The 22,724-nt window shown below is 49.2% G+C and overlaps 1 protein-coding gene across 1 annotated transcript in view; it reads right to left on the reverse strand.

Moving 5' to 3' along the window:
- Positions 1-22,724, reverse strand: part of LOC113995133 (exocyst complex component 4) — a gene marked incomplete at its 5' end in the record, with an annotated part of 76,931 nt that overhangs the window by 3,151 nt on the left and 51,056 nt on the right. The window contains 2 exons of the mRNA XM_027734908.2: positions 19,789-19,948; positions 21,425-21,603. Coding sequence (XP_027590709.2) covers positions 19,789-19,948; positions 21,425-21,603 — 339 coding nt within the window. The remainder of the gene's footprint in view (positions 1-19,788; positions 19,949-21,424; positions 21,604-22,724) is intronic.

Consider the following 22,724-nt stretch of genomic DNA (forward strand, 5'->3'; position numbering starts at 1 on the left):
ATCTTAAATCCCTGGTCAAACTCTCCACTTAAGCTCAGCTTTAGCGTTGATGGCCTTATTTTGGGGGAGTTAAAGGCTGCCTAAAATATCCAAAGTCATTAATATGCTGCTCATACAGGATGGCCAACTAGTTTTGATGGCTTGGATGACCAAGATTTGTTATTTTTTAATAATAAAATCCACCCTTCACGTCCCGACCTTGACATCTGTGATCTGTTCCACTGATGGTGGGATTGGGTTCAAAGGTGCCTTGAATTTTTTGGGCATTTTTTTCAGGACAAACCTAACTTAACTCAAAGCTCAAAATGCACTTTTCCTCCTGGAATTGGCCCAGGAAGATCCACCCTGGCACGAAGAACAGTTCTGTGCTAAGAGCACCAGGGAAAGGTGAATATCCCTGGTGGAAATGCTTCCCAGGGGCAGGAAAAAAAAATCCCACACCGAAGCTGAATAAAAGCCAACTGAGCCACAAACCAGTTTGGTTTTTAAACAGCACTTTTAAAAGAAAATATCAAATTGCCAGCAAAGAACCCATTTTGGAAGGAGGAATTTTGAGCACATATATATATATATAAATATATATATGAAAAATGGTCTCTTGAACTCTATACTCGGAGAAAGAGAATAAAAATTAAGAAGCTTTCTCACTTAGGGGAAAAAAAAAACCTCTCAGGAAAGGCAATCAGCTCCTCTGAGGGCTGTTAATACCCTCCTCCATTTAAATGTTAATGTTCACCTGTAACCCAAGGCCTGCTGCACTCAAAAAAACCTTTTTCAAAAGGTGGCCAGGTGAATTCGAAATGAAATTCTGATTTTCCCTGGGAGTGACTTGATCTCTTCTTCAGAGAAGGACCTTCAGATGAGAGGAATAAAGGATCTCACTTTAATTATTCCTTCGTTAGGGAGCTGGGGGCTGCTCTGAGCAGTGGAGACAGAAAGGGAAGCACAAGGCAAGAACTCAGAGCTGGGTGTGATTTACCCAGAGGGAACAAAAAAAAAGGGTATATATATATACATTTTGTGCCTTATCTCCCTCTCTTTTTGGGGATTTGGGAGGCACTTTGACAGCCCCCAGAAGTGCTGCTCTAATAGGAAAGTCAAAAAGGTTAAGTAGGAAGAACTTACACTAAAAATCTGGAGAAAAACTAAATGAGGGGAGGTTTTAAGACAGGATTTAAGGAATGTTTTATGATGAGGGTGGTGAAAGACTGGCATGGGTTGCCCAGAGAAGCTGTGGCTGCCCCTGGATCCCTGGGAGCGTCCAAGGCCAGGCTGGAGCAACCTGGGATAGTGGAAGGTGTTGGGGTTGGAACTGGATGGGCTTTAAGGTCCCTTTCGACCCAAACCATGCTGTGATCCCATAAAAACCCACCAGACAGCACAAGAAAGCAAATGAAGACAAAAATAACCCCAAATCTGTGGTTATAAAATCACTCAGTTCTGATATTTGCAGATCCTGGTGGAACCAGGACATTTAAATATGAGGGGGGACGTGAGTGAGGGTAAAAAGGGCAAATGCAGCAAGAAATTACTTCAGTCAAATATCTTCAGTTGAGTAATGCAGAAAAAAATGTATTTTCAGGCCTGGTTTGACCAAGGAGAGAATCCCTGAAGAATTATCTTCCCCAAGGAGACAATTTCTGCCTGTGTGGAGACATCTGAGGTGGGAAAGGGAGAGAGATGAGGATGGAGATGACGGTTCCAGGGGCAGGAGGGATGAGCTCCAGCACCCAGGGTTTGGCAATGCGAGTCCTGAAAACACCAAGCAAAGGAAAAATCCATGGAAAGCAGCAGTTCCTGGAATTCCCATACCTCGGGAAGGCTGAAGAGATGTTTGCACACGTGTCAAGCAGCATTTTAAAGCAAAATCCTGCAAGGACAGGTACTGGTTGTTCCACCTTCAGAGCTTCGAAAATCGGGATGGGAGGGGTCTGCTACGTCACATCATGGAATGGATTCATATCATGGAATGGTTTGGGGTGGAAGGGACCTTAAAGATCATCCACCACTGCTCATCCTCAGCTGCAGCTACAACCCTAAAATAAGTGAATTCCATCACCTTCAGGACTCCATTCCATGGGGGAATGTGGATCCTGATGGACATTTCTTAGGATTCCTTTCCTGATTTTTCATTAACCCGGAGCAGTTCTGGAGACAACAACAGGAATGATGCTTCTCTGCCTCCAGAAGAACCCAAAGTGCTCCAGGGGGAATTCCCAGAGGTGGTTTTGCTGTTCTAAGTCAACCTCAGCTCCTCTTGGACACCAAGCCAAGACACCTCTCACTGCCTGGGGTGAGGAACCCCCCCATTGCTCCGTGGGCTGTGAAAGGAACCCAAAATTAGGCCAAAAATGTTCATGCCACTCTGATCAACACCTCCTCTAGAGGCAGCAGAGCCCACCTCACCCACAGCCCCTCAGGAACCCAGAGGGAGATGTGCCACCACCACAATTTGGGGGCAGGAGAGCCCAGAAGGCTCTGCAGGAAAAGCGTGTCCAGAATGTCAAAAAACACTTCAAAGCCTAAAAGGTTCAAACATCCAAGATGTGAAACGGGTTGGGAAAGAAAACAAAGCACGAGGGGGAGAAATAAAAGTGAATTTATAATATAATGGTGCTTCATGCTGCAAATCACAGCCCTGAACAGGTAATCAAGGCTGGCGTGGAAGGATAATATTGGCTGGTTTTTTTCCTTTATAACTGCAAAAAGAATTAAAAATTAATATTAAAAATAATTAAAAACTATTTTTTCGAGGCAGAAAACGGTATCAGAGATGGGAAGCCCTCACACCTTGATCAGCACTGTACCCACTGCAGTGCACGGGCAACAAAAATCAATGTATTTATTCAAAAGCCATAAGTCCAACCTTCTAATTAAAGGCAGCCACGTTATAAAATCTAATTACTTTCCCCTTTCAAGTTGAAACCACAGAGACAGTGCAGGAAACACCACACATAAATCAGCTCACCTGAGTGGTGCTTTCTACACGAATTAAGCAATTTTGGATAAAAACACCCAGACAACATTTTTGGGGTGCAATGGCAGCTCTGTGGGACTGAAGCACTTGGTCTTCTCTCGCTACAAACCCTTTTTGTGAGACACAGATGATAAATCACCTCTGAAACGTGGAGATAATTAGCAAAGAGAAAGGTAGAGTAGGTGCAGAACATCACCACTCTTCCCAAAGGTCTCTCCTTTTCCCTCTGCTCCTTTTTATCCTGATATTTCCAAGCTCTACCTTTAATATTTCCTTCTCATTCCCTTTTTCCCTTCCTCCCGTGGTTTGTCGCTCGTGCTTTGGACAACGTGGCCCTGCTGGGAAATGAGCTCAAGCTGTGCCAGGGGAGGGTCACGTTGGACATAAGGAGGAATTTTCTCATGGAAAGGGTGGTCAGGTCTTGGAAGAGGCTGCTCAGGGAAGGGGGTGGAGTCTCCACCCCTGGAGGTGTCCAAGGAAGGCCTGGCCGTGGCACTCAGTGCTCTGGGCTGGGGGACAGGGTGGGGATGGGGCACAGGGGGGACTTGAGGATCTTTGGGCTCTTTTCCAGCCTCAGTGATTCTGGGATTCTCTGAACCATGAAGAGCGGAAAGTGGTCTTTGCACTTTGAGGACTTCACCTAAAACTACTTATTTTCCAACCTGCAACATTTTCACAACTTGATTTTCCTGAATCCCGTTTGCCACCTTCCTAAGGGGACAACAGGGAATGGCCTCAAGCTGTGCCAGGGAAGGTTCAGGTTGGACATGAGGAGGAACTTCCTCATGGAAAGGGTTGTTAAACATTGGCAGGGGCTGCCCAGGGAGGTTTGGAGTCCCCACCCCTGGAGGTGTCCAAGGAATGACCGTCCGTGGCACTCGGTGCTGATCGGTCACAGGTTGGACTTGACGATCTTGGAGGTCTTTTCCAACCTCCATAATTCATAATAACTCACAACTATGGAATTATTCATAACTCATAATCTGTATTTCATAATCCATAATTTATAATGATGGAATTATGATCCTAAAACTCTCGGAATGGGGATGCCTGGGGATCCCTGAGCATCGCCACGAGGGGAAAACACACACAGAGCACTTAAACCCCACCCCTGAACAACTCCAAGCTCTCTGTGATCCACAGGAATTACACAGCTCTTCAAAGGGAGGATAAATCCATTAAACCCCATTAAATAATTTTTCAAAAAAACAAAACCAACAATGTCTGAGACAACTCCTTGTAGCTCCAAACTCGCTGATCTAGGATGAGAGATGGAAATCCTCCCTCTCCAAATGGAACTTTACAGGGTATTAAACAAGCACCCTCAGCACTTATCTAAATCTTTAATTAGTTCTATAATATACTGATGATATCGAGGCTAATTAAATTTATACAGATAAAGAGCAATGAAATTCTAGCCAAGTGAGCTGGAAAGTACATATTAAACAGTAAATTTAATGGCTCGAGCAAATAAATGCAATTTTATATGTAAAAAAAATTAAATTCAATTTACATGTTGTATTAAAATTGATTTTGAGTGTGCAAATGATTGGGGGAAGGGGGGGGATCTCTTTAATAGATCAGTAAAAGTGCTAATCTGACCTGTTTAAATATCAGTTATTAATGCCAGCATTTGCAAATAAGCCACACACATTTGCATTTTACTGCACGTGGTAAAAAAGAAAAAAAAAAAAAATTCCCTATGCCATCTGCTAGTTCATAAAGAATATTAAGGGGTTTTTCCCTTTGCCTCGTGCATAAATGAGAGGAAATGTGGAAATGAATGTAGCTTGGAAGCAGTTCCATGGAAAGGGCTGCAAATTGCTCCAGTCGGCAAAAAAATCCCACAATTTTAGCTCCCCTCCGGGACCAACAGTTCCTGTGGCAAAAGCCCGGCTTTATTTAGGATCAAGTGGCTCGGAACTGGGTGTAAAAGCAGGGAGATGCTCAGTGGGGAGAGAATGTGGAGCTCTAATAAAAGCAGGAATGTTTGGGAGCTGCCGGTGGGCGGAGGACACGTGGATGGGACCTGCTGAGGATGGGGGAGGACAGGCTGTGACACGGGGATGTGGAGGGACTTCCAGGGGGTCCAACAATCGGTGTCTGCCTGGAGCAACTATGGGTTGGGTTCAACACAGTTGGGTCTAACAAATCAAGGTCTGCCTGGAGTAAGTATGGTTGGGTCAAGCAGTCCATGTCTGCCTGGAGTAAGGATGGTTGAGTCTAACAAATCAATGTGCCAGAGAAAACTGGGCTGGCTGAGGAAGAGTGTGGCAGCAGGAGCAGGGCAGGGCTTGTGCCCCTGGGCTGGGCGCTGGGGAGGCCACCCCTGGAGTGCTGTGTCCAGCTCTGGGCCCTGAGCTCAGGAAGGCCCTGGAGGGGCTGGAGCAGGGGCAGAGAAGAGCAGCGAGGCTGGGGAAGGGACTGGAGCCCAAGTGCTGGGAGGAGAGGCTGAGGGAGCTGGGGGGGCTCAGCCTGGAGAGGAGGAGGCTCAGGGGAGACCTCCTCACTCTCTGCAACTCCCTGCCAGGAGGGGGGAGCCGGGGGGGGGTCGGGCTCTGCTCCAGGGAACCAGCAGTAGGACAAGAGGGCTCGACCTCAAGCTGGGCCAGGGCAGGGTCAGGTTGGACATCAGGAAGGAATGTTTTGCATGGAGAGTGCTCAGCCATTGGAATGGGCTGCCCAGGGAGGGGGTGGAGTCCCCGTCCCTGGAAGTGTTTAAGGACAGACTGGATGTGGCATCAGTGCCATGGGCTGGGAACCACAGCGGGCTTGGAGCAAGGGTTGGACTGGATGATCTCGGAGGGCTTTTCCAACCTGGCTGATTCTGGGATTCTGTGGCTCTGTGACAACGCAGAATCTGTATCTCAGCTACAATTACAGTGTGCACTTAGGCCAACTCCAGCTTTCCTTGTTAATGTGCCTGTGAGATGTCACTCGGATTTTACGCCTTTCCCACATCATTTGATCTCAAATCTGCAATACAAATCATCAAATACAAAGGGAGTTTTACAGCCTTCAGGAAAATCCGAGGGGGAGTTTACACACTGCCGACCATCTCCTGAATATTCCGATGGATTGACATCATCTGTGTGCATTCTGTGCCGTGCTCAGGGGGTGATTATTTTAATATCTCCCTAAAAATCCAGGAGTTTGGGCTTCACCTGAGCCACGGATTTCTCTTGGCTCCAAGCTGAGGTTCATCACGGGACACATTTAATTGCTCCATCGGAGCCGGCGCGTTGATACCCGACATCTGACGCGCGAAAGTTCGGGGACGCCAACCGGGCCCCGCGCAGATGCCGCCCTGCAGAACGTTCCCAGACAGCCTCCATCTGTCAGAGATGGAAAGGCTCGCTCTCCATCAATAATTCACCTCCTTCCCTCCGCTTTTCCTGCGCTCCAGTCGGAATTTTTAATGTCAGGCACCGCCCTGGACAGACAGGCGACGCCTCATCTGCATTCCTGGCTTTCGTGCCCCTTTGGCAGCTGAGGAATCATCATCTCTCCCTTTGAGGATTTGGGTTTTTGCTGCAAAAATGTCCTTTAGGGACAGCTCGTCTCCTTCCAGGCTGCAAGTCAGTGGATAATGATGACAGTCATACTTTGGTATCCGAATTCCAACTCAGGCAGACCAAAAGCTTTCAGATGGACCCAAAGAAAGCTCATGGGGAACTATTGGGGTGGTTGAATCCCCCAAAATAGGATGTTACTGCATCTAATGGGGTGGCTGAATCCCCAAAATCCCCAAAATAGAATGTTACTGCATCTAATGGGGTGGCTGAATCCCCAAAATCCCCAAAATAGAATGTTACTGCATCTAATAGGGTGGCTGAATCCCCAAAATACCCAAAATAGGATGTTACTGCATCTAATGAGGTGGCTGAACCCCCCCAAACTAGGATGTTGCTGCATCTAATGGGGTGGCTGAATACACAGGGAGGCAGGGATAGGACAAGGGGGAGTGTTTTAAACTCAAAGAGGAGAGATTTAGGTTTGATGTTCAGAGGAATTTAGATGGTGTGAGGGTGGGCACGGGTTGCCCAGAGAAGCTGTGGCTGCCTCTGGATCCCTGGAAGTGTCCAAGGCCAGGTTGGAGCAACCTGGGAGAGTGGAAGGTGTTGGGGTTGGAATTGGATGACCTTGAAGACACTGCTAAAGACACGTGGCTTGGCCAAAGGACTCACTGCCAGCTTTGAGTTGGCCAAAAAACTCCCAAAACCAGACCAAAAGTCAACGAATTAAGGATTTTGGTGATTAAAGAGTAATTAACTGCAGAGGGAAATGAAGGAATGTGTCTCAACCTGCCTAAACACAAGCGCCCAGTGCAACCACTTCACCCCCGTGGTCACCACCAACCCATGTCCCCAAGTGCCACATCCACACCTTGAACACTTCCAGGGATGGTGACTCCACCACTGCCCTGGGCAGCCTGTTACAACCCCTTCCAGCAAAAAAAATTCCTAATATCCAGTCTAAAGCTCTCCTGAGTGACTTAAAGGAGCTGGATCCCTGTCCCTGCTGTGGTTCCTGGGCTATCCCTGAATCCCTGCTCTGCTCTGAAGTTCTGTCATGGATTGGCCCCGTTGATCCTCTCACTTGTGTTATTTCTGCCCTCTGCTCATTTTCCCTCTTCCTTTCCCACCAGGAATTGGCCCTGGGCCATTGCTCTCCCCTTGGAAGCCCCTCTCCCACGAGTGGCTGTGTCCTCATCTGTCCCCAAGTGAGGGGACACCCCTATTTCACTCGCTCCCAGCCTGCTCCAAGGGAACCAGCCATGCCCTGCCTGCTCCAAAGGAAACATTCCTGAATCCAGGATGCTGTTGCTTCAGCAGATTGAAATGCTCTGCTCTGGGCTCAATCTAATTATCAGAGAACCACAGAATCAAATTAAGAGAGAGAGAGAGAAACAGAGGGAGAGCAGAGCAGAGAGAAGTGATGAGCAGTGACTCCAACACGTCTCACAGCCCCGGGATCCGTTATTCCGGAGTGGAGAAGGGGCTATGGAGCATCTGCAGCTTTGCAGTTTCTAATGAGATCTGACTGACAGGGCAAACCAATCTGCTGCTGAGGGACTCAAATGTGTCTTCTCTGTCTGTGGGGCCTGTGCAGGAAAGGCTGAGCCTGCTGGGAAAAAGGCAGGACATGTTTCTAATTGCTTCCATTTGCAGGTTGGAGCCAGGCAACAGAGGTGCTGACAGTCACAGAACCACAGAATCATGGAATCAGCCGAGTTGGAAAAGCCCTCTGAGATCATCCAGTCCAACCCTTGATCCAACCCCACCGTGGTTCCCAGCCCATGGCACTGATGCCACATCCAGTCTGTCCTTAAACACCTCCAGGGATGGAAAATCCACCTCCTTCCTGGGCAGCCCATTCCAATGGCTGAGCACTCTCCATGGAAAACATTCCTTCCTGATGTCCAACCTGACCCTGCCCTGGCCCAGCTTGAGGCCGTGCCCTCCTGTCCTACTGCTGGTTCCCTGGAGCAGAGCCCGACCCCCCCCGGCTCCCCCCTCCTGGCAGGGAGTTGCAGAGAGTGAGGAGGTCTCCCCTGAGCCTCCTCCTCTCCAGGCTGAGCCCCCCCAGCTCCCTCAGCCTCTCCTCCCAGCACTTGGGCTCCAGTCCCTTCCCCAGCCTCGCTGCTCTTCTCTGCCCCTGCTCCAGCCCCTCCAGGGCCTTCCTGAGCTCAGGGCCCAGAGCTGGACACAGCACTCAATCCAATATTTACCTCTCCCTCAGCTGCAGGCAAATGCCTGGGATGGCTGTTGATGGTTCACCCCCTCTTTGGGATTTTTTTTGGTGTGTGTCACACCAAGTTCCCTTCTTAAAAGTCTGTTTTTCCTCCTAAGAGCTGTTTGTTGGGCATCTATTTAGAAGCTCCCAGGAAACATGGAAGTAGAAAGCAATTTCTAGCCCAAACAGGAGCTTCAAGCAGGTTGTGGGAGAGCTCAGACATGGAGTTCACATTCACATTCACTCACAGGGGGATTTATTCCCATGGGATGATTCTGGATCATCCTGAGGGTTGGTCTCTTCTCCCAAGTAAACAGGACAAGAGGCCTCAAGTTTCCAACAGGAAACGACCTCAAGTTGTGCCAGGGGATGTTTAGGTTGGATATTAGGGAAAGTTTCTTCCCCAAAAATGCTGTCCAACCCTGGCACAACTGCCCAGGGCAGTGGTGGAGTTCCCATCCCTGGAGAGATTTAAAAGCTGGGTGGATGTGGCACTTGGGGACAGAGGGCACTGGTGACCTTGGCAGTGCTGGGGGAACTTGGACTTGATGGTCTCAGAGGGCTTTTCCAACCTAAAAAATTCCATGATTCTAAATGCAGACCATCCACTGAAGCCCATCCATGTGCTGCAGGTGCCACTCTTTGCTACTCCAAAGCATTAAAAAAACCCCTTAAACTGAGCAAAACCAACGGAAATCCCTCTTCTTCCTCACTTGGACTTCCATGGGATCAACACTTCCATCCCTGCACGTTGCTCAGCGTCTCCAGCCATGGTTTCAGCCCAACACCTTGTGTGAGGCTTGATGTGAATTCCTGAAGATATGGAAGTGCAGGGGACCAGGAGAAGCTCCTTGGACCAGACTGAGAGAAGAGAATAGAAATGCTGGAATGTTCCTTTGGAAGTTTTAAAGCCAGTAGGTGAATAAAGCTGCTCTCTGTGCACACAAAGCCTGCCCAGACTCTTCCTGGTCAGAGCCAGTGGTGTATTCCATGTGTTTTATGCTTTATGTGGACCTGGAAATGAGCTTCCACACTCATGCTCACATTTCTCTGGCATGGAAAAGCCTGTGTGAACCCAGGCAGAGCCTGCACACCGTGGTGGGGCTGGGGTTTGATGTCCTGATCAGACTCAAGACCTGATCTCCAAACTCTGCAGCTGCTGGGAAAGCCTTGTGGCCTCTTCCCAGCCCACATATTTCATGTTATAAAGGAAATTCAGGGAGAGACTGAAATTCAGGGAGAGACTGAAGCCCCCCCTGTGTGGGATGGACACCCAAGGCTGGAAACCAACGTGTCCTACCTGGGTTTCCCTGGAAATCAGAGCGCCTTGTGAGCTCACCCACCCCACTGCTGGCCAAGCACCGCTTGGTTTTGCTCCATATTCTTTGCTGCCGTTCCCCCCCATCCCAAATTCTGTGCAGTTAAATAAATCCAACATGGATAAACACTCCGTGATTTCCCAGAGCCACCGCGGGACCGACACCCAGGACGTGCCTTCAAAACCTGCTCTGCAACAAAAACCAACACCCACCTCGCATCCCACAGACCCGGAGAAACAAAATGATCCAATCCCAGCCGGACAGGCAGAATTCCCTAAACTCAGACCTCGTCTTAAAGCAGTTCTACAAGGAAGTGGCCGGTGGCAAAGTCTCGTCATGGAGGCCAAAGTCACCGAAAGGCAGAAAATCAGGAGAAAAAACTTCCAACGAGAAAAATCCCTTCCCTTTTAATTACCACTAGCAATGCAGCATGACAGAGGGAGATAAACACACATGCACCTCCACAAATAAGGAGCTTGGGAACACAAAGTAATTACTTTGATTTTTTTTTTTTGTGGATTTTTTTTTTTTTTTTTTAACTTTCCCCCACCGACATTCAAAAAACTTATTAGTCTCCAGAAAGAGCACGTATCAGCAAAAGACTGTCACCTGGGGGATAAATGAGGGGATTTGTTTGTAATTCATTTCCAGCAGAATCTACCCTGATGGTGGTTTTTTAAGGCGCGGGAGGAACGTGCTCTGGCCAAGTCTAACAGCCAAAAAAAAAAAACCCCAAAAAACCCCAACCTTAACAAACAAACAAACAAAAGACTTAAAAATGTTTATTCCCATCTTCCCCAGCTCGTGTGCCTGGAAATGTGAAGGCTGAGAAGTTCGACTCCATTGATTGTTTCGCTAAACACAACCAAGAACCGAGCGAAGAAAAGTCAATGGAGCCTCTCGGTTTTTCAGCCCATTTCCAGTTTAGGAAAATTGAATTAATCTCTTTCCTCAGAGCAGCTCGGAACATCCACATTCAGGCCCCGAAAAAATCATTACAGAGGCCGCTAAAACCTCTCCTTTTAAAGGTTACGGAGCGGGAGATTAAAAGAGCCTCAGGGAAGAACCGGAATGCCTGAGCAAAATAAAACACGGAGGCAACACTGGAAAGCCTGGGCAGGACCAGCACCTTCCAGAACACGCTGATGTGGGAGCTGCCAAATTAATTCAGTCCCCTAGTCCAGTTAAGACGGGGTGTAAAGCCCTACTGAGGGGGCTTAAGGATGGATCTGCCCACCTGCAAAGTCATCTGCTCACCCCACACAGCCATGGAGGGGCCCAGCAATAGATGTGCCAGGGATAATTCCACCTGAGCAGGTCACCTGTGCTCCCTGACCCTCGGGAGGAAGCCACAGGCACTCCCAGGAGGTGACTCCTCAGAGGCCCCTTCGTCTCATTGCAAAGAAAATTTAAACCAATTCGGAAAAATCACACCCCAAAATCGTCCTCACTTCTCACTGTGCAGGGAACAAAGGGCAACCAGCTCTGATGGAGATGTGACTGTGGTGGATCTCTAGTTATAGAGCACGTATTTCAACCCTGGAAGTGTCCAAGGCCGGGCTGGACAGGGCTTGGAGCAACCTGGGATAGTGGAAGGTGTCCCTGCCCATGGCAGGGGGTGGAACTGGATGATCTTTGAAGTCCCTTCCAACCTAAATCATGCTGTGATCCATCAGGTCAATGAGTCAACGTTTGTATCCGAGAGTTAAACTCAGGCTCAAACACTTTCTGGACCTGCACGTTCTTTGGGCTCTGTGTTCATGTGTGTGTTTCGATTACAAAGCCAACAAATTCCCTCCTTAAGGAATTTAAATACACCAAAGGGAGGGGAGTGATGTGATGCCACCACTCAGGGGGGTTCACCCACTTTCTTTCCATCTCCACGTGCTCGAGTGCTCCCGTTACATGAAAATTAGTTAAGGACAACCAGCAGAAATGTCATCCCCCAAGAGTGAAGTGCTTTACTTCCCAACATCTGGTCTATCACCACCAGGCCGTTTTGGAGCTTTTTCCTAATGTGAGAAGCAGCAGCAGGGAAGGCATTTCCCAGACACAGGCAATGAATAAGAAATCTGCTGCTCAGCAAAGCAGAGGACTTAAAAGTTATCCCTCCTTAGGCTGGAGCGAGGCCAAATGGCTCAAGAGTGGTGTGGGAAGAGCAGTGACTTCTGCACAAGGTGTTGGCTCCTCCTGCCTCCCCTCTGCTCTGCCTTGAGCCATTCCCTTCTTCACCCCTGATGCTTCATCCCAATTTCAGATAAAGCTCCATTTTCAGGACCGTTATCATTCCAGAGCTCATCTCCCTGTTCGTTCCCTCTCCCCCAGCTGTGCCAGGCCTGCTGTGAACCAGACCAGGGAGCTGATCCTGCCAAAACCAGGGAAAAAAGCTGAGGCAACCCCCCAAAAAACCAGCCCTTCCCCCCAGAGCTGGATGGTTTCCCTGCTCTAATTTACTGTGTCACAGCAGGAGCTGCTGTGAAGAGAAAGGGAAGGAGGTGTTTGCTGAGGCAAACTCCCAAACTCTGAGCCTTCAGGGTTGGATGGTGCTTTTCTCCCACATGATGATGTGCTGGAAGAGCTGCTGAGCTTTCGTTGGGCACTGGTGATGCTTTTTGGGTTGCAACTCAAACACAGAGTGTTTTGGAGGTGCTTTTCCAGATGAGGCAGATAAAGCATCAAGTGTTGTCCTGGGAAGGAGTAGTATTTGGGAGCAGCCCTGAGGAGAACTTGGGGAATAAAAAGCTGGAGATGCCCCGTCCCAGAAACCCCCCTGTGTCCTGGGCTGATCCCACAGTGGGGCCAGCAGGGCAGGGGGGGATTCTGCCCCTCTGCCCCCTCAGGGGAGACCCCCCTGCAGAGCTGCCTCCAGCCCTGGGAACAACATTCCTGAAGGATGTGGAGCTGCTGGAGAGAGTCCAGAGGAGACCACGGAGCTGCTCCCTGGGCTGGAGCCCCTCTGCTCTGGAGCCAGGCTGGGAGAGCTGGGAATGTTCACTTGGAGAAGAGAAGGCTCCAGGGAGAGCTGAGAGCCCCTTGCAGGGCCTAAAGGGGCTCCAGGAGAGCTGGAGAGGGACTGGGGACAAGGGATGGAGGGACAGGACACAGGGAATGGCTTCCCAGTGCCAGAGGGCAGGGATAGGTGGGATATTGGGAAGGAATTGTTGGCTAGGAGGGTGGGGAGGCCCTGGCCCAGGTTGCCCAGAGAAGCTGTGGCTGCTCCTGGATCCCTGGAAGTGTCCAGGGCCAGGTTGGAGCAACCTGGGACAGTGGGAGGTGTCCCTGTCCATGGATTGAGGCGAGATGATCTCTGCAGTCCCTTCCAACCCAAACCATCCTGTGATTCCTGTGAGAAAATAATCTGAAATTCGGTGTTTAAACCAGTCAGTTGTTCACTGACCACGACAACCTGAAGTCAGGAGATCCCAACAGGGGCTGGATTTCAAGGGCAGCTCCAACTCCATAAGCCAATGGCTCATCTGGCTGGAATGGATTTCCCAGAGAAGCTGTGGCTGCCCCTGGATCCCTGGAAGTGTCCAAGGCCAGGTTGGAGCAATCTGGGACAGTGGAAGGAGTGCAGACTTTTCCTTCCCCAAAAGGGTTGTCCAGCCCTGGCACAGGATGGAGTCCCCATCCCTGCAGGGATTTAAAAGCCATGTGGGATGTGGCACTTGGGGACATGGGTCAGTGGTGGCCAGAGCTGGGACTTGATGGTCTTAGAGGGCTTTTCCAGAGTAAATAATTCCATGATTCTGTGATTCTAAATGTACCGGATTGCAGAAAGCAGGGAGAGACCCCAAAAGTGCTCCATGAAATGCTGTCAGGGCATAAATTGGTGTTGTACTCAAACTCATGGCAGCTGAGGATTTAACTGGAAATTCAAATACCCAGATGGGTGGTTTGTTCCATGGAGTTTTATTGAGTCCATAACAGGGCAATTCTTTGGGATCCAGCAGCACCTGTGTGGTGAAGGACCAAATGGGGACTCCCCTGATCCCCCAAATCATACTGGGGAAGCAAAAGGAGGAAGGGGAGGGGGAGGGCATCAAGCTGAGGGGTGGTTTTTAATCCTCTGTGGTTGGGATTTTTGGTTAATGCAGTGAAACCACTAATTACAGCTAATTAAACCTGCACTGAGATCAAAGCTCAGTGGAAACTACAGGGGGGAGCAAACAAGAGAGGAAAGAAAGGCAAAGAAAACAGGGATTTTGTTGCAACCAAGTCCTTAATTGAAAACCAAAGCAGCTTTGTTAATTAAAAGCAGCAAACCCAAAATGAGGGCAGGCTCCAGACACGAGAGTCCAGGGCTGGGATGGAGAAAACACGTTCTTCCCTGTCAGCAAAGAGAAGCTTTTCTTCTGGAGCTGCACTGCTTCTGGCTCCTCTGTAGGGAAAGGGCTTCCTGTGGGATCCAGACTGCAAAGATTTGGGGAATTCTACCTCGTGGGGGGATAAAGTGGGGGAATGAGAGTGCCCTGACTATTTTACTCAGCTAATGTGGGTTTTATTCAAATTAACTGAACTGAAAGACCCCAAATTCTGTCCTGGCTCCAGTGCAGCCCCAAGGGAGAACATCTGGGATGCTTTTCAAACCCAGTTCTGACCCACAGGCAGCAAAGGAGCATCACAGGAACACTGCAGACACATCCCAACACAGGGGATCTGGGTGAGGATCTGTTGGACCTGATGGTCCCCACACACAAATCAACAGCACCAGAGGAAGGTTCCCTCCACCAGCCACAGCCTTGGGCAACCCGGGCACTAAACAGCAAACCCATCCTGCTGTTTCTGCATTTATCAAGAATAAAATCGGGAAGAGAAGTGATATTTGGCAATGAAAAAGTCATATTTCAGAGCACTGGGATGTCCAGGGGCTCCCCTTTTCCCTCAGCAGCTCCCAGTAGATGGCAGCATGTTATTGCAGATTCCTCCTGCCTGCAAGAGCATCAGAAATCGCTCCCATCCCTAAAAATCCTCTGTCTGCCAGTCAGAGCAGGAGAGGAGCCCGAAATGCTGAGCATCCCAACCACAACTGTGCCCAGAAATAAAGCACCCCACGAAATCCTGCTGCTGCTGCTCAGACACTGCTCCCAGGGGTGTTTTTCATGAGTTCAGACATGTCCTGGTGGTGTTTTCCAATTTTCCCTATGTAGGAATCAGAGCTGGATGGGACAACCCTGCCACATCCACGGATGTTTGAGCTGGCACTGGGAACTGTAGCACAAGGACATCTCTGCCTCTTGGCACTAATCCTAAATCTGGGGGTGAGGCCTTAAACCTGAGGCACAGGCCCCAAACATGAGAGTCAGGCCCTAAACCTGAGGGTCAGGCCTTAAACCTGAGGGTCAGGTCCTAAACATGGGGGTCAGATCCTAAACCTGAGGGTGAGGCCTTAAACTTGAGGGTCAGGTCCTAAACATGGGGGTCAGATCCTAAACCTGAGGGTGAGGCCTTAAACTTGAGGGTCAGGTCCTAAACATGGGGGTCAGATCCTAAACCTGAGGGTCAGACCCCAAACCTGGGGGTCAGTTCCTAAACCTGAGTGTCAGTTCCTAAACCTGAGGGTCAGGCCCCAAATCTGAGAGTCAGGCCCCAAACCTGAAGGTCATACCCCCAAACCTAAAGGTCAGCTCCTAAACCTGAGGGTCAGGCCTTAAACCTGAGGGTCAGGCCCTTAACCTGAGGGTCATACCCCCAAACCTGAGGGTTAGGCCCTAAACCTGGGGGTCAGACCCTAAACCTGAGGGCCAGGCCCTAAATCTGGGGGTCAGGCCCCAAACCTGAGGGTCTCTCTCTGCTGCTGTGATTCACTCAGATATTAAAAATAAAATCAGGGTGCAGATGAGGTACCAGAGCAGAGCTGAGGCACTTTTTCCCAACCCCACACTGGTCCTTCCCACCACAGACTGGTTTGAAAGGAAGCTCAAGCTCCATCCTAAACTTTTACAGAATCACTGAGTCACGGAACGGTTTGGGTTGGAAGGGACCTTAAGGATCATCTGATTCCAACCCCCTGCCATGGGCAGGGACACCTTCCACTGGGTGTCCACACTTCCATGGGTGTCTCTCCCTTCCCTTTGAAACCACCTCAATAACTCTCCAAAACCAGGGTGGTTTTAGCACTGCTGGATGTCCTAGAAAGTTATTTTTTTTCAATGAACAGCTGAGAATGGAATGATACTTTATTTAAAGACAAGTCTGAAGCAGAAACCTCACCATTTTTTACTATCTCTGATGAGATCTTTGCATAAAGATGTGAGAGTAATTTCGGGCAGGGATAAATGGGGAGTAGGAAAGAAGGCACAAGGGAAAAGATTTGAATAGGAATTCAAATTTGAAGCTTAGTTTATCTCACTAATGCCATAAGTCCAATTCTGGCTGTGAAACTTCCAAAACCTGGAGGTATTTGGAAGTCATGGCCAGTCCCAGACTTTGCAGCACAAGCCTGGGTATTACACACAGGGAGAAAATCCTACTTTTTCTTTAATAAAGTAGTGGATGCCCTAATGACCAACCACATTTCTGTGGCCCAGATACCGAACACACACACCTAAGCTAAAAAACCTAATAATATTTGCAGGAAATTTAGCAAATGCCACAAATCCTTTGTGACACCTCAGCAGTCAGAGCCAGCGTGTTTTACCCTGTTTTCTCCTGGTGGAAAAACCTCCTTCCTGGAGCTCACACAACGTGGCAATTTATTTTTTTTTCCCCGATGGAAACGTGCTCCTGCTCTGCTGAGACTTTCCCTGCCTTGAACCGAGAAGCTCAAAGCAAAACTCATTTGAAACACATTTTCCCCTTGCCATGGGGCCATTCCCAAAGCTCCAAACTGCTGCTGTTGTCACCTGCAGGTGACAGAGCTGGTGAAAAACGGGGTTTAAAGAGCAAAAGCCTTGCCAGAACCAACAAGTGTTAGCTGGGTTAAGTTTTGTTGTGAATCCTCCACGTGATTTTGGCTTCAGAGGAGAAAATTCTTCCCCCTGCTGCTTCCCTGGTTGGGGTTTCTACCACCTAAGTCACTGAGCAGAGAAGAAAGGGGATGCCCAGTGCTCTTGAAGCCCCATAAAAAACCTTGAAGATGATATCCACAGTGAAAAATAAAAGCAAAATCAAAGGAGGGACAGCCAGGAAAGTCCTAAAAGTCTTCTGGTCCTTTCTCAAATGGTTTGTCTTTCCTATAAACTTGAACACATCGAACTTCAAATGTGTTCACTTGCAGGAAAAGACCACACAGGACCTGTTCCAGAATTCAGATTTAATGGCTGAAAGGACTGTGTGAAGAGTGATGTGTTGGTTGTTAATTGGGGCTAATTGATTCTTGAACCCTGAGCGTCTTGGACATGGAAATATCAAGGCAGGGTTGGAAAACTTTTCTCCTGTTCAGTCAGGATCACCCAATTCCCTGGAGAAGTGAGGCAGGGAGGGAATTTATTCATCCCAGTCACCAGGAGGTGCAGGGGGAAGGAGGAGCAGGTGGGTGGGGATTTCTCCAGCAGCTCTGCCACTGCTCCTGTCCATGAAATCACCACTTGCTCTCCCTTGTCATCTTTAAAAAAGGCAAAACTGAGAGTTCAAACAGCACAGAGCATTTACAGACTCCTGCATGAGCCGTATCACAGGGAGACAAATCACTTTTATCCCACACTGATGTTATTTTCTGCTTTCTGGGGGTGAATTGTTGTGTTTGTTTAATGGTTTGAACAGACCTCAGTCCCCGGGGTACCCTGAGAACTTGCTCAGGTCATTGTGAATTCAGGTGAGTGGGGCAGGGTTTGGATGCACCAGAGCCTTGGTTATGGAAAAGAACCTGGATAATAAGAATTCAGGAGTTATCTGAAGGACAAAAGAATAAAACACACTCTCCAGATGATGGAATTATGCCCTAAAAGAAAGAGGGAAGAGATGCAGCCATGAAAGCTAAAAAGAAGTGTTGATGAATTTATACGATGATGGGAAGAATTCTGCACCCCAGGGACCACAAAGATGCTGTAGCCAGGTGGGAAATGGGCTCTTCCCCCAAGGAACAAGGGACAGGACAAGAGGAAATGGCCTCAAGTTGTGCCAAAGGGAGTTTAGATTGGATATCAGGGAAAATTTCTTCATGGAAAGGGTGGTCAGGCACCGGATCTGGAGGGATTTCAAAGCCCTGTGGATGTGGCACCTGGGGACATGGGTCAGTGGTGGCCTTGGCAGCGCTGGGGAATGGTTGGCTTGGATCTCAGAGGTCTTTTCCAACCTAAATGGCTCCATGGTGCAGCTCAGGTGCCTCCTCTGAGCTCCACAGCTCTTAATGATGGTCCCCAGCAGCTCCAATGTGCAGGAGAAAATCTGTTGCTGTGTAACCGGTCAGCGGTTGATGCTGTGAAAACTCCTGGTCTTCACCCACCCAGCAGGATCAGGAGTTGGGAACATGCTGCCTCCTCACTCTTCCCTTCAAACTCCACACATGAAATCGTGCAGAGTCAGAGCTCCAGGGATATTCCACCTCTCCAGCAGCTCCTGGTCATTATTTGGGTGTGTCATTATTTGGGTGCCACTGGCCTGTCAGCACATGCTCAAGCTCTGTTCTGCCTGCCAAAAAAACTGGGCCAATTAAGCATCTCAACAGACCGGGGTGGGGGGGGGGAAATATCATTTAAAAAAGGAGAGATTGGATTTGGGAAGTGTATTCCTTGGAGAGTTTGTCATGGATCTTTCTCTCTCCACCTTCTCCAGGCCTCAGCGGTCGTAACTTCCCCACGTCGACGTTATTGGGGAGGAACTAATTCAATAATGAGATCATTCCCCATATGACAGCCCAGGAAATGAGGCTCTCAGTCACACTCTTCCTCATCTGAGGGAGTCCAGTTTCTCTCCTGATTCAGTCTCCAAAAACCAAATGATGACACCAACTATTCCCAGTGTTCGTGGGGGGTCCCATCCAAGTGCCACACGCAAAAACTCCCTTGTTTGATCTACATCCCTTCATTTGCAAGTTCCAGACTCCTCCTTTCGCTGTTTCTTGGGCTCAGCTGCTCATTCCTGAACCAGCTGCTGCCACAGAGGATCACGAAGATCAGCCAGTGCAGTGACTCAGAGTCAGCACCCCCAGTCCAGGAGCAAACCACTGAGAGTGTTTGCTCTCACCCATTTGCTTACTCCTCAATCCTCCTTTTGTGGATAAATCACCAGGGGGTCTGTCACATCCAGTTCTGGGTTTATTTTGCTCTTACTACTACTTTAAGATCAACAGAACTTGAAAGGAGACATCCCTTCAAGCCCACCTGCATCTGGCTACCCTGAGGTCCACAGACTCTGTTCCTGGGAGTTGCTAAAAGTGTCAGCCTTCAACCAACCAAAGTATAACTTATCTGGGCTGGAATCCAAGCCCAAATTTCACCCAGTTTGAGTTCAACCTACAGCCTATACCTAGAAGATAGATATCTTCTAGACAACTTTATATTTAGAAGCTTTTCCTTGCCTGGGTTTTGGTCTTGGGAGGAGCCCCAAGTGCAGATGCTTTGGTGGAACCTCACGCTGAGCTCAAGTGCTCCATGTTTGGACTTGATGACCTTGGAGGTCATTTCCAACCTGAACCATCCTCTGATTCTCTGAACAACCAGGAGAAAGTAAATATTCCAATCAACACCTGGATGTGTTGAACTCGGTGCTCATCTCACGGCGAGACTTTCGGGAGGAGCTCCCTCTGCTTCACGTGGACACCAAAACAGCAGCAAACCCTACAATAACAAGCCCACCACGGGGCTCTGTGCTCACCTGGCAAAGTCCAGGTCGGCCTCCCGGGACATGGTGATGTTGGTCAGGTTCTGCTGGAGGATGAAGATGTTCCGACACATCTTCTTGATGCCGGACTCGCTGATGCGCTTGAAGTAGTGGGCGCCGTTGATGAGGATGCAGGAGATGAGGTGGCCCAACCCTGCCAGGGGGAGGAGGAAGGTATTTAGTGGCAATAATTCATCATAAAACCCAGGAATGAGCACTGTTGAGTGGACTGGAACAAGGGATAACTGGAAACAGCCCCTGTGTGTTTTAGGAGGACTTCCCTCAAGGTTCCCTTCTTTAGTAAAAATACAAAACTGCCCTGAAAATCAGAATTGCACAACCTCTGATATCTCCAGGGCACTTCCAGGCTTTGCAGAGTGTCCCTTTCCATCCCTCTGTCTGGGCAGAGCAACGGAGCACTGCAGCTCCTGGAAGATCCCAGTGGTTGAATCTGTTTTCAAGGGTGGTGTTTTCCCTGGAAAACTCACGGTCTCCAGGAGCAGAAACGAGCTGCACCCAAAGCACTTGGTGCACAACCTCTCTCTGATCAGTCTGGAACACTTTCTCGTGTCTGAGGGATGTCCCTGCTGCTCAAGGACACAGCTGGGTGCTGCCAGTCACAGCCACCCCCAAAACGATGGATCCATTCCTGTCACATCCCAGCCATTCACATCACATCAAAAAGAGCAAAAAGCTCAGCCTGATTCCCTCAGTGCAGAGGCCTGGACAAGCCCAGATGCCAATTAAAAGTCTGAATTAAGAATAATTCATTATTACAGCCAGCATGGGGTGTATGTAAACCCCAAAACTGGGCTGAAGAGGTACCTGTGTATGATGAGCACGAGGAGGAATTTCAACCTCACGGCTCAGCAGGATGGGAACGGTCCCCAGGGCTCAGCAGGGTGGAAATGGTCCCTGTGGCTCTGTGTGAAGATGTTTCCCTCTCCTCACACAGACATGGGACACCTGAGTTGTTGGAGGGGTTCTAGAACCTGATGGTGACGTGTTTGCCACAGATTTACAGAGCTCGGAAAACAGCTCCATAAAAAGCTCTCTCTCTGCAGCTATGTGGGAATGGCAAGGAATTACACAAGCCTTGGGATCATGGAATCACAGAAGGGTTTGGATTGGAAGGGACCTTAGAGAGCATCCAGTTCCAACCCTGACGCTTTCCACTGTCCCGGGTGGCTCCAAGCCCAGTCCAACTCAGCCTGGGACACTTCCAGGGATCCAGGAGCAGCCACAGCTGCTCTGGGAAATCCATTCCAGCCCCTCCCCACCCTCCCAGACAGCAATTCCTTCCCAATATCCCACCTATCCCTGCACTCTGGCAGTGGGAAGCCATTCCCTGTGTCCTGTCCCTCCAGGCCTTGTCCCCAGTCCCTCTCCAGCTCTCCTGGAGCCCCTTTAGGCCCTGCAAGGGGCTCTCAGGTCTCCCTGGAGCCTTCCCTTCTCCAGCTGAACCCCCCTCAGCTCTGTCACCCCATCAAACCCCCGTTTCCCACAGGGATCTCACTTATCCCATCGGTGCCAACAGCCCCTCAATCCACAAAGGAACGCCGTGGAGCTTTGGGATGAGGACAAAAACCCCTTTTTTTGAAGAGCCAGAGTGTTGTGGGAGGTGCCTGACCTTCGAAGATGTACTGGAACTTGTGCTGCTGGAGGCTGGCGCTCATGGCCTCCTCGATGGCGCTGATGTCCTTGTTGAGCCTCACCACCAGCGGGTCGTAGTCCATGCTCTCCACGTTGGCCACGATGGCATAGTTCCCCTGCTTGGCCAGAGGGATCAGGTAGTGGAAACAATGAACCCTGCAAAGAAAAGAGAACTATCAAAAAATAGCCGTGGGTTTTCCAAGCGTTGCTTCTTTGTTTTCCTTCCGGCGGCGTTAAAAAAATAACGGCTTTATTTAAAAAGCTTAAAAAAAAAAATAACACCTTTATTTAAAAAGCTTTGCTTAAAAATGTATTTAAAGGTAACCAACTGTCCTAGTTAGGACAACTGAGACCAGTTCATCAGGGTATGGGTGTTCCAAGACTCCAAGATTATATATCCTGCAGTTCAGGCAGGAATGCTCAGTGCTTCCCTCAGGGCGGGGAGTTCCACAAAGGGTGTGAGGACAGGAGCATCCTCCTATCTCACAGGCCTCTTAACACCTAGTTTATAGCCTGAGGAGTCAGGCTCTATGGGCAGATGGTGTAAATGGTTCATTGATAACAGTTTCTGGGAAATGGCATGGAAGGCTATAGAATACACAGTTTTGGGTTACACCCATACCCTGATGAACTGGTCTCAGTTGTCCTAACTAGGACATTATCCACCCCTTATTCTATGCCATCCATGTCATGCCCAAATTAACCCCCTTTAAAAACTATATCCCTTTAAAACTATATACATATATATATATATATATATATATATACAATGAAACATTACAGACCATTCTCACTCAAAATTAGGTCCCCTTGTGGTACACAACGTGTCTCCCCATCTTTTTGCATTACCCACCAGGTGGAACCAGGTCCTTGAGCAAAAACAATCCCTCGGATGGGTTTGCCTTTGCTTGAGGTGGGACTAATCCAAACAGTCTTCCCTAACATTCCTCTCATATGTACCACGGGGACTTTATCTCCATCTACAGTATGCAAAAGTTCTGATTGGGCAGGGCCAGCTCGATTGATGGAGCCTCGGGTGTTGACCAACCAGGTGGCCTTTGCTAAATGCAGCTCCCAGTGTTTGAGAGTCTCCCCACACAGTGCCTTCAGGGTGGTTTTCAGCAGTCTGTTGCACCGCTCAACTTTTCCAGCAGCTGGTGCATGGTAGGGGATATGATACACCCACTCAATGCCGTGCTCTTTGGCCCAGGTGTCTACGAGGCCATTCTTGAAATGGGTCCCATTATCAGACTCAATTCTCTCTGGGGTGCCGTGTC

The sequence above is a fragment of the Pipra filicauda genome, unplaced genomic scaffold (assembly GCF_003945595.2).
Source record: "Pipra filicauda isolate LSUMZ 115617 unplaced genomic scaffold, ASM394559v2 scaffold548_size709544_pilon, whole genome shotgun sequence".
NCBI classification, from domain to species: Eukaryota; Metazoa; Chordata; class Aves; order Passeriformes; family Pipridae; genus Pipra; species Pipra filicauda.